Source organism: Octopus bimaculoides, chromosome 4 (assembly GCF_046866305.1).
Source record: "Octopus bimaculoides isolate indiv1 chromosome 4, ASM4686630v1, whole genome shotgun sequence".
In the NCBI taxonomy this organism is placed as follows: domain Eukaryota; kingdom Metazoa; phylum Mollusca; class Cephalopoda; order Octopoda; family Octopodidae; genus Octopus; species Octopus bimaculoides.
The window spans coordinates 142924314-142942612 of record NC_142931.1 but is presented as its reverse complement, the minus strand read 5'-3'; the positions used below and the strand labels follow the sequence as shown (position 1 = coordinate 142942612).

At 35.4% G+C, this 18299-nt stretch overlaps 1 protein-coding gene across 2 annotated transcripts in view; it reads right to left on the bottom strand.

Moving 5' to 3' along the window:
• The window catches only part of LOC106882861 (uncharacterized), a 96225-nt gene that overhangs the window by 27770 nt on the left and 50156 nt on the right, over positions 1-18299 (bottom strand). For both annotated transcript variants that reach the window (XM_089351611.1, XM_089351612.1), the window contains exons 4-6: positions 17774-17979; positions 11598-11808; positions 9933-10018 (exon numbers count right to left, since the gene is read on the bottom strand). In XM_089351611.1, the coding sequence (XP_089207737.1) occupies positions 9933-10018; positions 11598-11808; positions 17774-17979 (503 nt within the window). The remainder of the gene's footprint in view (positions 1-9932; positions 10019-11597; positions 11809-17773; positions 17980-18299) is intronic.

The following is an 18299-nucleotide window of genomic DNA, read 5'->3' as shown; positions in this document are numbered from 1 at the left end:
ATGCATGTATGTGTAAGTGTATATGTATGTGCGTGAGCGTGTGAGCGTGCGCACGTATATATATATGTCTGTGTGTGTGTGTGGTCGATGCCAGGTCCGCTTGACCGTCTCTTGAGGCGGTGGCACGTACAAAGCACTAACTACTATCTCGGAGTGGTTGCCGTTAGAAGGACATCCAACCGTAGAAACTCTGCCAGACCAGATTGGAGCTTGGCGCGACCGCTGGCTCTCCAGACCTCAGTCAAACCGTCCAACCCATGCCAGTATGGAAAACAGAAGTCAATCGATGATGATGATAATGATATATATATATATATATATATATATTCATATGCATGTATATATCTGTATATATATATATATATATATATATATATATATATATATATATATATATATATATATATATATATATATTCATATGCATGTATATATCTGTATATATATATATATATATATATATATATATATATATATATATAAACACAAAGAACAAAGATGCATAATAAACGATTTAAGTAGCTTACATTTGTTTCAAATAGACTAGCATTATCCAATTGATACACTTTGCAATATACATACTTAATCGACTATGCATCTATTTGACTAAAATGGCATATATATATATATATATATATATATATATATATATACGACGGGTTTCTTTAATTTCCGTCTATACCAAATCCATTCACAAGGCTTTGGTCGGCCCGAGGCTATAGCAGAAGACACTTGTCCAAGGTGCCACACAGTGGGTGTAGGCGCGCATGAATATATGTGTACGTATGCATGTATATATATATATATATATATATATATATATATATATATATATATATATTTCATCATGTAACCTCGTGGGCATCGGTACCATTTTCCTCTTTCTCCGTTCTTCCATTCTCCGAACTTTCCATCTTTCCGACGAAGGGCTACGCCCGAAACGTCATACACTCTCTCTTTCCTTTCCTGAGCGTCCAATAATACTATCCATATCACGTCCTCACTTTGTTGTTTTTTTGTTATTGTTTTTTTTAACTATATATATATATATATACATATCCACCAATATTCGTTTTTATTATGAGTAGCTATGGCTTATACCATATTTGGGGTTTTTATTTCATTGTCCTCGGGATTATCCTTCCAACGGATTTCATTACAGAGTGTCCTGGCAACAACGTCATGTCTCATCGATAGATAATACCGTGATGACATTTCGGACAACTGCTTATGATGTGGGTGATATCTTCAGTGTGAACTCCACAAAGTCTGCATCGGTTGTCACATTTTACGGTTTTTCCCGCATCTCTATCCCTTTTGCGCATCAGGTACTTGGTTGATATTTCCTGTTCCTGGATTGCAAACGCATACCCTTCAATGTGAGGGGTAGTAATCCGGCTATTTGTCCATGATAAACTGCTTTGATGATCGATGTTACTATCATCACGGAGCTTTCTACTAACATATCCATGCATAGTCTTCTGCTCATACAGGCTCATCCTTTCATCAGATGATACGTTGTGGTAGAATCGTACGACTTCTTTGGGCATGTATTCTAGGTTATCAGACAGAGAGTGTTGCTCAAGGAGCTGCCTTCCAAGTCTTATGATGTTATCAGCCTCATGTATGCAAACTTGGGGAAGGGATGCACTTCGACATTTGGTGGTAAAAAGATGTTGCCGAAGGGATATGATACAACATTCAAAGGCATTTTGGATTGATGTTAAGTCTCTGCCGCCTTCTTTTCGTTCTAGGTAGAAGCGGTCTGCATCACTGTTTATGAGGAAATTATGTGCGCTTGTTAGTATTTTTCAGGTTTACACATCAATGGCTCGGATCTCATCAAGCGTCCAATCAAGCAGCCCAAATGGTTGTATGAGTACTGGCACTGCAAACACATTGTGGGCCAATGTTTTTATTGAATGCAGAAATTTCTGAGGTCCAAATTTTCTTTATTCGGCTGTGATATTCTTTAGTGACACGTGTTTTGTAATTGGTGCCATTGCAAGATATATTTTTTATATGTGTGTATGTATATATGTATGTATGTACGTATGTATGTATGTATGTATAAGCAGAAAAGAGACAGACAAATAATAGTCGGTGTAAAAATACATTCACGTTGAAAATTGGATATATAATTATATGATGTAATGAGGTCTTTCTTTACAGCCGTTTCGGATAATACTAATGCTATAAACATGCATATTATCTAATGAAGTCTGATAATATTGGATGTGTATAGACTACCACAAGTTTTAAGAAACCCGCGGAGCGAATTTAAGTTGTTTTCATTAGAAGACACTGATATGTAGCTAAGTAGAAAACAGTGTTTATCAATATATGTCAGTTCAAAAAGATTAGGAAGATAAGACATGATAAGAGAAGGCGTGGTAGAATTACTGAGAATTGTTACTTAAAGAGAGAGGATCACTTGTTATTTTTCATGTTGAGAAATCATTACCAATTAGGCAAAAGACCATACATATATTTTCATATAATTCTTTTATACCTTTATGAGATAAAGTCCTTAAAATCTATGGTAGCCGTTGATAGTACTATTTCGTTCAGTTTCTGGACTCTTCAGCACGACAAACGTCGAAAAGAGAAAGGGTTATAGTTAAAAGTATTAAGGGAGAGAGAGAAAGAGAAAGAGAAAGAGAGAGAGAGACAGAGACAGAAGGACACAGACAGACACAGACAGACAGAAGGTCGAGTACAGGGTTACTAAGGATGTCAGTAATGCCGATCTCACGCTCGATTTGTTTGTAGATTTGATGGATGACCGTTGAGTTGTTATTCAGTCCACCTATTTACGTAGACAGCTATTGATTTTTGTCCTATCAGGACACACGCCAGGGTAAGACCCTAGAGTTGTATTAATGGTATAGTTGCCGGGGGCTTGAACTTGAAACAGAAAGTATTGGTTTACAATAATAACTAGTAGCAGATCATATTTGATTTCATCTGACTATATTATATAAATATATACTGATTTACATATGTGCATATGTGTGGGAGAGAGAAAGAGTCACGCAGAAAGAAAGAGAGAGAGAGAGGCGCAGGAGTGGCTGTGTGGTAAGTAGCTTGCTTACCAACCACATGGTCCCGGGTTCAGTCCCACTGCGTGGCACCTTGGGCAAGTGTCTTCTACTATAGCCTCAGGCCGACCAAAGCCTTATGAGTGGATTTGGTAGACGGAAACTGAAAGAAGCCCGCCGTATATATGTATATATATATATGTATGTGTGTATGTGTTTGTGTGTCTGTGTTTGTCCGCCCAACATCGCTTGACAACCGATGTTGGTGTGTTTATGTCCCCGTAACTTAGCGGTTCGGCAAAAGAGACCGATAGAATAAGTACTAGGCTTGTAAAGAATAAGTCCTGGGGTCGATTTGCTCGACTAAAGGCGGTGCTCCAGCATGGCCACAGTCAAAAGACTGAAACAAGTAAAAGAGTAAAGAGTATATATATATATATATCTATTGATGATGGGAGACAATGAAAACGCTTGGAACATAATGGGTTGGACCTAGCTTTGGACCTTAAGTAAATTTTGTTCCGTAACTCACACACACTCACACACACTCACACACACACACACACACACACACACACAATATATATACATATGTTGTGTAGGCATAGGCATGGTGCAGTATTGAATGTGTCGTCAGTAAGTCTGTGAGTGGAATGTGACCTCTTTGTTTGAATCGCGACCACCACTCCCTCTAAACACACACAAACACACACACACACACACACACACACACACACACGCACACGCACACGCACACTCACGCATAGAGACTTCGTCATTCATTGTTTCATGTACTTTCACTCACTAAAGCATTTTAATGTCAACAAGCAGACGTTGACTCGATGATTAGTTATCACCTCAGCTCACAACCGAAAAGCCATTGACTTCTATCATCCACCATGTTTGTGGTGTACGGAAAAAAAATTCGCCACGACTCAGGGACGCTATTCGCGAGGAAGATTAATATTTAAGTTAGTACAAACATATTTAATGCAGCGAATATCAAGAATCTAAATAAATTATAATTATTCATATTAGTTATTGCACTATTGTTGTCTTTTCTTCCCTCCATAATTATTTTTTAATTAAATTTTTAAAATTCTTACTGCATTGAATATGACATTAACTTCACTATCGCTTTACCCAAAGATGAGTACCCTGAATAATTAATTCCGAGGTACCTACCTTTTAAATATGCTAATTTTACTGACTTTATTGTGTACAATTATACACACACACACACACACACACACACACATATATATATATATATATATACAAATTAAAAGGGTAAAGGATTATCAATTTATTAATTAATAAATCAATTAACAATTAATAATTTTTACCAAGTCCATCGGTATGAAAGCACCATTATTGGTGGAGAACTTATTTAAAAGCTCATATATATTTATAAACATAATTAAGGGATCAGCAAATATTTGCTTCACCATATACCGAAGTTCTGAACTTCGGTATATGGTGAAGCAAATATTTGCTGATCCCTTAATTATATATATATATATATATATATATATATATATATATATATATATATATATATATATATATATATATATATATATGGGAGAATGTACGAAAAAACAACAACAGACGAGGACAGGTGGTGTAAATAACAAAGGGATGTATTAGTATGACGCTCAGGAATACGGAAAGTCTTTGACGTTTCGAGCTACGCTCTTCAACAGAAAGTATACGGAGACAAGGAGAAAAACACGGAGAAAAAAAATTGAATAGTGTTCAGTCAACGGTCAATCATAATAATGTATATGTATATATGTATGTATATATGTATGTATGCATTCTGCTACAGATATAACATAAGGAAACAATGTAAATATTTTGGTTTCCATTATTGATGTAAATTTGTTAAAAAATGGTTCATTTGTTTGAAGTCTATGTGGTCACCCGACGAGAACGGTTTCTTTCAAATTGATGTAATGTTTTCATTAATCAATTAAATGGAGCCGCTTGTAACGGCTGTAATAAATTGACCCCTGTATATCTTTGTTACTTTTGGACTAATGAGTATACGTCGGTTAGTGTGCTGATGTACTGAGTAAAGCACTGACAAAGTTTGGGCTACCTGGTGTCATCCGTAGTTGGGGTTTATTTATATAGTCAATTGGAGTTTATTTATATAGTCAATTGGGGTTTATTTATATATATATAGTCAATTCAACGAACAAACTATTCAAAAACACCATATACTACAATCCGATTAAAGGATTTCCTCAAAGTTCAAGACATAAGACGTTACAGTGAAGTTGACGGCATGTTCACCCTTGTCATGAGTGGAATATTCCTGTCAAAAACGTTTGTAAAATATCGGTAGAACAAACCAGACAAAAAGGTCTGGGACAGATAAAAGAAAGGGTGTAAAGTAGTAGACAACAGTTGCCCAGCAGATAATGTTGGATAAAGTTAAAGGTGAACGGAAAAGAAAACATCCATGGTGAAATAATGAGAAATCTGCTGATACTAGAATCGGTATATAAATTCCAGGAGTTTAGCTTCTACTATTTATATACTAGAGTGACACACATCATATGACATATAACACTGGAAGTACACTTTTGCCACCATCGGTAAAACCAGGAAATATGGCAAACATACAATGATTGCAATTTAAATTTTATCATACTACATGGTTCTCATGCAAAATGATGAGATGAATATTAATTAAAAATTAGATAAAGGAAATTTCGCATTTGTATAACTACTTTTCTATTTCCTCCTCCTCCTACTGTTCTTTCTTTGTCTTTGTTTCTTTCTGTCTCACAGTGTGAGTATGTAGCGTTTTCTTATTCATTGCCTGCCACCAATCCTAGTACGTGCCTGCATACAGCACCTCTTTGGTTAGCTCTCTTTCCCTCACTCTCTCTTTCCATTATCTCTCCTCTTCATTCTCTCTATACAAAGTAGATCGTCACGGCAAAACGAACCACCCGACCAACATTTATATCGGCTGCCATTGCTACTGTTATTATTAAGAGATACACACGTGTAGCCATACAAACATATGTAAATGTAGACATACATACGTATAGATTGCCACTTGCAATAACAAATAGTATATATATATGTATTATGTATATATATATATGTGTGTGTGTGTGTGAGAGAGAGAGAGAGAGAGAGAGAGAGAGAGAGAGAGAGAGTGTGCGTGCGTGTGTGTGTGTGTGTGTGTGTGTGTGTGTGTGTGTGTGTGTGTGTGTGTGTGTGTGTGTGTGTGTGTGTGTGTGTGTGTGTGTGTGTGTGTGTGAAGATATAGAGAAGGGAGAAGAGCAGTTAAAAGATACAAACTGCTCTTCTCCTCTTCTCTATATCATTATATTCATATACACAATTTGCCACTATCGGCCCAGCGACAGATTAGAAATGTGTTCCGATATGAACGAGGAAGCATGACTTCTCTCTCTTTTACTATTTTCGAATATTGCATACCTTGAATTACGAATCGATGTCGATAAATGAAGGTAAATATATATCTTAAAGTTATGCATGTTTTTTTCATGAAATATGGAATATACAACTGAAGGTCGTAGTATGTACTTATTTAAGTTAAATTGATTTTTAAAGTCGATTTCTTTAGTTTGTACATTAAAGGTGGAACTAGTTTTGCATTAACTACGATGACTTTAGGATGGACTTCATTTATCTCGCTCGCCTTACATCATTTTCGTACCAAAGAGAAATGCCCTTGTTTCATTTAAAAACAACGGCCATTCGACACACATGGAGTTTTTTTAACTACTCTTCTCCCTCTCTCTATATATCTTTATATGTATATACACAATTTGCCGCTATCGGCCCAGTGACAAATTAGAAGCATGTTGAAGCAATTTGAGCGAAGAAGCAATTTGAACGAAGAAGCAATTTGAACGAAGAAGCAATTTGAACGAAGAAGCATCACTTCTTTCTCTGTTACTATTTTAATATACACACACACACACACACACACACACACACACACACGCACACAGACACACACACACACACACACACACACACACACACACACACACACGCACACAGACACACACACACATACACACACACACACACACACGCACACACACACACACACACACACACACACACACACACACAAGAAATGGAAACCAAAACAATAAATTGGACAAATATAAGTTCAATTCAATTTAAATATTTTATACAAATAAATGACACATCTCATAAATTACAACTGTTTCTGCTTCATTAATAAAACGAAGTTTTTCAAGAATAATCAAATCCGTTTAAATATGTAATGATGCTTCATCGGATAGACATATCTGTTTAAATATTTGACGAAAAATATCAATTGAAAATATTTATGATTGCTAAGTCTTCACGAAAACGCTTCATAAGAGCGAGCTTAATCATAAATAAGTAAATAATCTGAAATTTCGTAAATTCCTAAATTTAAATCTATAAATATTCCTTCTATAACCGATTTTATTGCATAATACACACATTCATATATACATATATATTATAGATAAGAAAAGAAATGGAGCAACAGTTAACAATTAGAAGTTGATCATTGGTATTAAATGGTCACAGTTTAATTGAAGTTAAAATAACATTTACAGCTGTTTCAGTTTGTTATTGTTTTAGGTAAATTTGCATTTATCACGTTCCATGTAACAAAGATCGTCAGAATGATTTAGTTTATCCGAGAAATATAGACAGGAGAAAAAGGAAAAGGAAAAGAAAAAGGGAAAAAAGGACTATTTAAATTACCAACTGCTATTAACCTTATAGCAAGGCCTATACATAGTTAGGTAAGACACCAGTAAAGCCTACGGATACATTTATCCCTTAGACGGCTGCATAACCTCTAACTCATAATTTTTCTATATACTTATATTTGCACACATATACCTATCATCTATGTATACATACACACACATGTACGTATACACGCATGCATATTATCATACAGAAGTTTAGTTATCTATCTATCTATATATGCGCGCGCACACACGCACACACACACACACACACACACACACACACACACACACACACACACACACACACACACACACACACACACACACACACACACACACACACACACACATCTATTTTTTACAATTTTCATACATATAGTTATCTCCTGCATTCTAATAGTCAGGTTCATAATATTTAGACTTAAATTAATATATAAAATAATGTTTTAACATAAATAGATACATGTGTGTATGAATTATATATGTAATTTGTCACCTGTCACGCTACGATCAGGTTTCGCTGTTTTTCTCAAGATAGGTTTTTCCCTATTTTTTCCATATGTCCATATTTATTACTGAAATATCACTTCCAGTATCCAACTGGAGTTTAATATGTATTCCATTTATTTTTACGTATACGGATTTTCTTATTTGGGAGTCGATTTTTGTTTTCGGCTGAGAGCACTCTAGGATTTTTAAGGTTTGACCTTTGTAATTTTGTCTTGCAGTGTGAACTCTTGTGACCAATTCTTTTGCAACAGTAACATTTTTGATTTTTAAACGGATAGTCTTTTCTGAAATGTATGCCCCCACATCAATAACATGAATTAAGACGTGGCGCTCTTTTTTGGTTGTACTTTTCTGGTCGACATATCTGTATTTTTGAGGAATTTTTGAATTTTTCCTACATCGTGTTTCAGGTTTACCATCCTTTGACATTCTTCTGCCATGGACTGTGAGGTTAGATCTTGATTCACTTGTTCCAATTCAGAAAGAATTCTTGCCCGAATTTCTGTATCTTCACTTGCTGTAAGATACTTGAACATCTCAGGTATAAGTTCTTTGAGTTTAAAATTTTCACACATCCTCTTGACTGTTCCTTCGTATGTGATAAAATCATCATTTTTTTTTCATTATAATACAACACTCTATTTAGGTGTTAAATAGAGAATTTTTATCACCGAATATGTGAGAAAGTAATTCTATTATTTCTTTAAAACAAATTTCATTGGTTTTTTGGGGCAATATGAAATTACAGTAACGTTCATGCTGTAATTGAACTAATTTTCGCAATAACAATTTCACTTTTTGTTCGTCCGACCGTGATTTGCAATATTGTTTAGATATATCCTCGTACCTTATGTAGAACGATGCAAAAGTTATACTTTCCCTTGTATTATAACTGAATTCATTAATCAAGTTCGAAATGCCGTCTGGCGAAAACGAACTTACTTCATTTTTGGACTTCTCTGAATGTAGCTCCAATAATTGTTGTTGTTGTAGTTGTTGCTGTAATAGTAACTCCTGTTGCTGCTCTTGTTGCTTTTGCAACTGTGCAATGGAAGCTAATAGGCGTTTCATTATTTAAGACGTTGTATTACGAACAAATTGCTGAATAACCTAGGCGAACTTCGAAACCCTGGTCGCCAGATGTTGTAATGTAATTTGTTACGTACAATAAATAAGACAACTTAGACAACAGTAAAAACAATGTAACGAACTAACAAATCTCTTTACGAACCAACAATCAATATCCCTCGTGAACTAACCAACCGACACCTCCCGAATGTACTGCGAAATAACACGAACTTTACTTGACTCCGAACTCTGAACTTATGCACTCACTTGGATCGTTTCTATTTATACTTTACTCGGACCATTCTATCTCTCGCAAGGGGGCGTCGTAACTCTCATTACAACACATACGCATATACGAATCTATTTACATAATTGAAGCTTTGTTCCTGAGTTGGATACCATCTCTGCTGGTGATGACTCTATAAAACAAATCAGAAATCGCGCGCGCGCGCACACACACACACGCACACACACACACACACGCACACACACACACACACACACACACACGCACACACAATCAAAACAGAATACACATATTGGGATGTATACTTACTCTCGCAATTCCTTATTTCGTTTCTCTCTCATTTTCAGCATATCTCGTTTTGCATTCGCATAAACTTCGCATGCTTTATCTTCCTCCTGTCACAAAAGAATACCACAGAAAGTTAACACTTCAAAAGTATGTTTGTCAATTGTTTCTTTTACGTGAAGATAATCATACTCTGAGTCCATAACATATCACCACAATATGGTCAGTGGGTACCTTTAATAGAGTTAGAGTTCATTCTACTCGAATCAAACTACTGGTTCTCATTCTTTAAAGGTTGGACTACTAATTGCATTGACGAACTCAATTAATCGAACCTTCTAGTACTCAGTGTTATATACTGATATCCTATCATAAATCTATTTACATAGTTTCATGCTGCTGAAAACGATAATAATGGTATGAACTCCACGAAAACAACATTGATTTTGAAGTTAATCATTATTGTTAGCCTGACATGCAATATTGAAATCATTCCGCTGTTACTCCGGCTGATTATATCATTCAGTGCAGTCTGCGATCCTTTGTGATGTTAGTGGTAAATCACTAAAAGGAGGGACCTGTGTAGCCGCTCGGCCTCTTAGAAACGGCAGCTGTATCACTCCCATGTCATACACCAGCATCTTTAAAAACGAGAAGGTTACAGAGGGCGATGTAATCTTGAAAATACAGAAAAAACACTGGATGGGAACAGTCGGAATGACGTTTATTGTAGGTTTGTTCAATCAGAACAGAGAACGATGTAACTACTCTAATTAGCTAATAAGTAAATTTAAATTTGTGTTACATGTATAGGATTTCAAAGTGTTCAAAGTTCCAGTCACAAGGTAACGTAGTATTTTATCCATTAACAAAAGAGCTGGTTCAAATTATTCTCGTGTAATATTTGAAAGTCTTGAATAAATTGTTTGTGATTGATTAACACTTCATTTTTACTATTCACCAAACATATTCATCTACCAGAATTTCCTATCTGAAACAGGTCACAATCAAAGTGTGACTTATTTGCGGACAATTCAGTTCCAGGAACTCGCGAATGTGTGAGAAGAGCGAGTTACTAAGTGAAAATATATCAGTTTATGTGAGATTATATTTACTTTCATGCAATGGCTGTGCACGTCGAATTAGTATTGGAGTGTGCATGTGTGCGCATGTGTGTACATGTGTGTGTTTGTGTGTGTGTGTGTGTGTGTGTGTGTGTGTGTGTGTGAGTGATTACTTTACATGTGTGTGTGTATACCTTATGTACACCTGCGATTGTGCGTATATCTTCATGTTGTGTATGTATGCATCTCTGGATGTGTTTATGTCCCTTTCTTCTTTTAAATCATTTGAATTCAACTGACGAGGAACAAATTGGTTTTCAACAAAGAAACAAAACTCAACCATTACAATGTGAATAGCAACTTTCATATTTTTATTGTTCTGTTTACATACTGTATTTTGTAATGTGTGTGTTGACTGGCCACTGTCTTTGAAAGTTCATATTTCTCAGAGCCTCACTTAAACATATACTAACATAACCATGGGTACAACAAATTACTGGCATATGTGTGCACGCATGATGATTTAGCATGCGTACGCATGTAAGTGTATGATCAGAACTTGGTCTATGCGCGGGTAAGGACATATATTATGATAATATCAACCGTGACTGACAGAGAATCTTACCTCTTCTTTCTTCTTTTCAAGTTCTCTAAGCTCTGCATCCCCTTTTATTCGTTCCTTGCGTTCTGCAGCAAATTTCAAGGACTTCTCTTTTTTTTCTTTCTCCAGTTGACGGATTTCGTTCGCCCATTCCTCGGCCAGCTGGGTCAAATGCTTCTGTTCCTGTTTCTGGACCTCTTTCTCTTGCTTTTTTTCTTCAATGTTGATCAACATTCTGTGAGGATAAATATAGATAGCTAGGTTCACATCTCTCTCTCTCTCTCTCTCTCTCTCTCTCTCTCTCTCTCTCTCTCTCTCTCTCTCTCTCTCTCTCTCTCTCTCTCTCTCTCTCTCTCTCTCTCTCTCGCTCTCTTTCTCCCTCTCTTTCCATCCCCCTCTCCATCTCTCCCACTCTCCCTTCCCCCTCCCTCTCTGTATAGAGATATTTGTGTGCATGCGTATGTATTATAAATATATATTTATATGTATGTATGTATGTATGTATGTATGTATGTATGTGTGTGTGTGTGTGTGTGTGTGTGTGTGTGTGTGTCTGTGTATGTACGTGTGTGTTAATCGGCAAATAACGAAAGCATTACTTTCGAAATCATCCAATACTTGTTGAAGCAAATGTATCATAGATACGGTTGACTGTCACTACAAGTCTTGCTTCTCAAAGGTTATTCAAGTATACATGCACTTTAGATAGATAGAAAGATAGAGAGAGAGAAGAGAGAGAGAGAGAGAGAGAGAGAGAGAGAGAGAGAGAGAGAAAGACAGACAGACTGAGACAGAAAGAGAGAGAGAGACAGAGACAGAAAGAAAAGGCAAGGTAAATAGAGAAATTGATAGGTAGATGGTTACCGAGATAGGTATATTAATCAATATATGTGCGTGTGTGTGTATATATATATGTATGTATATATATATATATATATATATATATATATATATATATATATATATATATATATATATATATATATATATAAATGTGTAATACAACTTTTTGAATTTTCAGATTTTTTATATGCTAGGCCACTGGTTTTAAATTGATGTTAATTAAATTTGTACAGCAACCATCCTTCATATAGGAAGAAATAGGATGATCTGCTTAGCACGGACCGTGAATCATGTTTTTGCTCATCAAACTGTGAAAATGCGTTGTGCAAGCATTATGTGGATCTGGTAATTAAGAACTGACAACTTTATCTCTGTCTTGCTAAGTCATGTGACTATTCTCTATTATAAATGGAAAGTGACAAAAAGATAATCTTTTTTTTTTTAAATTACAATTGCTTTCACATAAACAATTATTTTTCCAAGGAGACCAGATTTAATGTCTTTCAATCATAGCTGCCGCTTCAACTTAATCTTTACAGTAATATTTGGGTCATCAACAGCTCTTTACCCTCTAATAAGCTCGTTTTCTACTTCTCGCCACTTTAGATTACATGTGAAAATCACAAATAAAGTAGGTTTTCCAACTGTTCTTACAACAGCCACAACATCTTGGTAGTGCTTCGCTATATATCCATCACTACCTACAAATGAACTTGGCAGTGTATACCTGTGACTTGTAAGATCAACATCAACAGTGTAAACAGCATCTGTAAAAACATTACGTAATTCTGTTCTCAATGTAGCTTGATGGCCGCGAAAGTATTTTAGAAGACAAGACTTTTACTTATATTCATCTCAATACTGGTAAAACAAACGTTGTCCATGGTGTAATGTATTAACTGATAGCAATCAGAATGAAGCAATTAAACTATATAAGGGTCATTTGCTGGTTGACCATCTTATCTGATGACGCAAGATGCCAGCTATTTGAACCGGAAGGGAAGAAACATGGCTGCATCATTGGATCATAAAATTTATGAGAGTCACTGGCAGTTTATAAATTTTCAAGCTTATTTCCTACTCTAAAATCTGTTGGAATCATTCTTTGTGAATTATTTGCTCCTTATTTATGAAAATCTGGTATTAGTATGGCAAGTTCATTGCAAGATTGTAATTAACATGTCATGGAATGTTCATCAACTGACTTCTTATCAGCGTGTAAATCTATCTGTAAATTTGTGGGAACATTTCCAACATCAATTTGTTTTTGCACTGATAAGTAAGACAGCTAGTAACTATTTCCGGCAGATGTCAGAGCCGAATATAATTTCCAAAATATTATTTCATCGAGAACTTATTCAGCATTACTCCTAGGCGTTCTTTCAATGCGTTGCCTTATCTGTTCTATGAGACACAAGTACGTAGGCAGGACTGTACGCTATGTATTTCGTTTCTTGTATGACCAACAAACCTGTATACAACTCCATGAATTCAGTAAGCAGCAAGTCTTCTAGTCTCTGTAGCATCGTTTAGTTCCATAGAACATATTGGACATGGCACCATCGAATTTTCTTATATAACGATTTAAATACTTTGCTTCTCATGTATTGTCTCCAGAATGTGAATCCTTTCAATTAATACGATTCCAGAAAACATGGAATTGTTGCAATGATGACACTGTAGTTCCATTTCGATAGAAAAAAAAATCAACGTTATCTTATCGAAGATCATCTAAGTCATGATGGCTAATATTAAGCGTCAATCCCGGATTATTTTACCAATATAAAGTGTGGTGAGCAGCATCTTGCTTAAATTTGCTGACGTTTTCTCTGGAAATTCTACATCAAAGTGCATCTGTTACAAGAGTTTCTACATACACACATACATACATACATACATGCACACATACATACATACGTACATACATACATACATGCACACATGCATACATACATACATACGTACATACATACATACACGTGAATACAAGTGAGTGTGTGTGTGTGTGTGTGTGTGTGTGTGTTTGTGTGTGTGTGTGTGTGAGAGAAAGAGAGAGAGAGAGTGTGTGTGTGAGAGAGAGAGAGAGAGAGAGAGAGAGAGAGAGAGAGAGAGAGAGAGAGAGAGAGAGAGAGAGAGAGAGAGAATGGAAATTGTAGTTTTTGTTTCAATCTCGTAATAAATGACTTCTTTTAAAGGAAGAAACTTCTTATTTTTTAAAAACGTTAGCTTAATGTTTTTAACAATCGCTTAGGAAATGTATGCGTGTGTGTGAGTTGTGTGTGTGTATTTGTGTACGTGTGTGTGCGTGTGCGTGTGTTCGAGTGTATTTTTACATACATGCATACACACACACGCACACACAGATATATATATATATATATATATATATATATATATACATACATATATATACACGCACACACAGATAAAATGATAAAAGTAAGAGCAGACAATGTTCACCCTGATGTTACCTGCGTAAAGATCATAAAGAAGGAAGGAAATACTTCTTTCCTTTCTTCCTTCTTATGTCCTACACTCATGTACAATCATGTTCATAGATGCAAACGTCATAGTCTAATCTGATCTCAATTGTTTTGCCTGTTCATAATCTTATCCTTTTCTGGTCATGGCTGCTCACTTTATGTTTGTGATTGCAAACCAAAGGATTGACCTGCGACTAATCGCTATTAGGCAGCTAAAACATCTTTGCATTTTGTTGCAGTTCAAGTTGCAGTTTTGGGCAGCAAGGCATCGTTGTGCACTAATTGTATATAACTATTACTTTATCTAATCAGAAGTGATGTTGCATATATGCATACTAACATACACGCAGAAAGAGAGAGAGAGAGAAAGGGAAGGCGGGAGGGCGAGAGAGACACCTACATACAGACAGACAGACACAGACACAGAGATAGAAAGAGAGAAAGAAAGGTAAGAAAAGAAGTGGGGGGCGAATAAAATTGGAAGTTATGCTACGGATAGACAGATTTAACAATCATCATTATGATAAAGATGTAAGGCGGCGAGCACGCCAGGCAAAATGGTCAGCGGCATTTCGTCCGTCTTTACGTTCCTGACTTCAAATTCCGCCGCGGTCGACGTAGCCTTTCATCCTGTCAAGATCGATGAAATAACCACCAGTTACGTACTGGGGTCGACATAATTGACCAGCCCCCATCCCAAAATTTAAGCCTTGTGCTTTTATTATATAAAAATTTAGTTAGGCCGAGATGGACTTAGCGTTTCATCCCCCCCCCCCCGCCGACCGATAAAATAACTACCAACTGAGTAGGGGGGACGATATAATCGACTTATCCCATCTCCCGAAATTCCTGGCATTGTGTCAAAATTTGAAGCAATTATTATATAAAGATCGAAGGCGCGGGAGTGGCTGTGTAGTAAGTAGCTTGCTTAACAACCACGTGGTTCTGGGTTCAGTCCCAGTGCGTGGCATCTTGGGCAAGTGTCTTCTACTATAGCCTCGGGCCGACCAAAGCCTTGTGAGTGGATTTGGTAGACGGAAACTGAAGGAATCCCGTCGTATATATGTGTATATATATACATATATGTATGTGTATGTATATGTTTGTGTGTCTGTGTTTGTCCCCCCAACATCGCTTGACAACCGATGGTGGTGTGTTTACGTCCCCGTAACTTAGTGGTTCGGCAAAAAGAGATCCGATAGAATAAGTACTAAGCTTACAAAGAATAAGTCCTAGGGTCGATTTACTCCAGCATGGCCGCAGTCAAATGACTGAAAGAAGTAAAAGGGAGAGTAAAGAGAGAGTAAAAGAAGTGACAATGCATACATACATACATTCATACATACATACATACATACATTCATACATTCATACATACATACACACATACATTCATACATACATACATACATTCATACATACATACATTCATACATACATACATACATACATACATTCATACATACATACATACATTCATACATACATACATACATACATTCATACATACATACATTCATAATACATGCATTCATAATACATACATTCATAATACATACAGTCATACATACATACACACATACATACACACATACATACATACATACATGCATACATACATGCATTCATACATACATAGTACATACATTCATAATACATACATTCATACATACATTCATACATACATACATACATTCATACATACATACATACATACATTCATACATACATTCATACATACATACATACATACATTCATACATACATACATACATTCATACATACATACATACATACATACATTCATGCGTACATACATACATTCATACATACACACATACATACATACATACATTCATACATACAGTCATACATACATACATACATACATACATACATACATACATACATACATTCATACATACATACATTCATACATACATTCATACATACATACATACATTCATACATACATACATATATACATTCATACATACATACATACATTCATACATTCATACATACATTCATACATACATTCATACATACATACATACATTCATACATACATACATATATACATTCATACATACATACATACATTCATACATACATACATATATTCATACATACATACATACATTCATACATACATACATACATTCATACATACATACATACATACATTCATACATACATACATACATACATACATTCATACATACATTCATACATACATACATACATTCATACATACATACATACATTCATACATACATACATACATACATTCATGCGTACATACATACATTCATACATACACACATACATACATATATTCATACATACAGTCATACATACATACATACATACATACATTCATACATACATACATACATACATTCATACATACATACATACATTCATACATACATTCATACATACATACATACATTCATACATACATACATACATTCATACATACATACATACATTCATACATACATTCATACATACATACATTCATACATACATACATATATACATTCATACATACATACATACATTCATACATTCATACATACATTCATACATACATACATACATTCATACATACATACATACATTCATACATACATACATACATACATTCATACATACATACATACATTCATACATACATTCATACATACATACATACATTCATACATACATTCATACATACATTCATACATACATACATACATACATACATACATACATACATACATTCATACATACATAAATAAATACATGTACTTCTATGTAGAAAACTATAAATGCCTGTAAAGTAGTTGTTAGGGACCCAACACAGAAATTGTGCGTATGTCTTACTTGGCTTTAAGATTTTCAATCTGCTCCATCACGGCCTTCTTTCTATTATCTTGCTTCTTCTGTTCCATCTTTTCCATCTCTTCATTCTCTTTCATTAATTCCTTGTAACTCATCTCCGCCCGCAGTCTTGCAGTTTCCTTCTGTAAATTCTTCATTTTTATTTGTTCTTCTCTCTCTCTCAGAGTTTCAGAAAACTGAAAACCTCGCTGGAATCAAAAACAAAAACTAGGAAATAAATAGGAGCATGTGGACTGGTTCAGCAAGAAAGGAACCGACAAATCGCCAACATTTACCAATTCAAGACAAAATTTATTCTTTATGTAGGAAACGGCCATCCAAGTGACTGAATTAATCTTCATGAATTACGGGTACGAGACCAACATTCATAGAGTTTTGAATGCCCTGCCCCACATTCACACACGCAAATACATATATGATAAATGTTTTTAGTAATACTGATTTCAAATTTTGGCACAACGCCAGCGATTTGGGGGAGGGAGTAAGTCGAGGATATAGATCCCAGTGT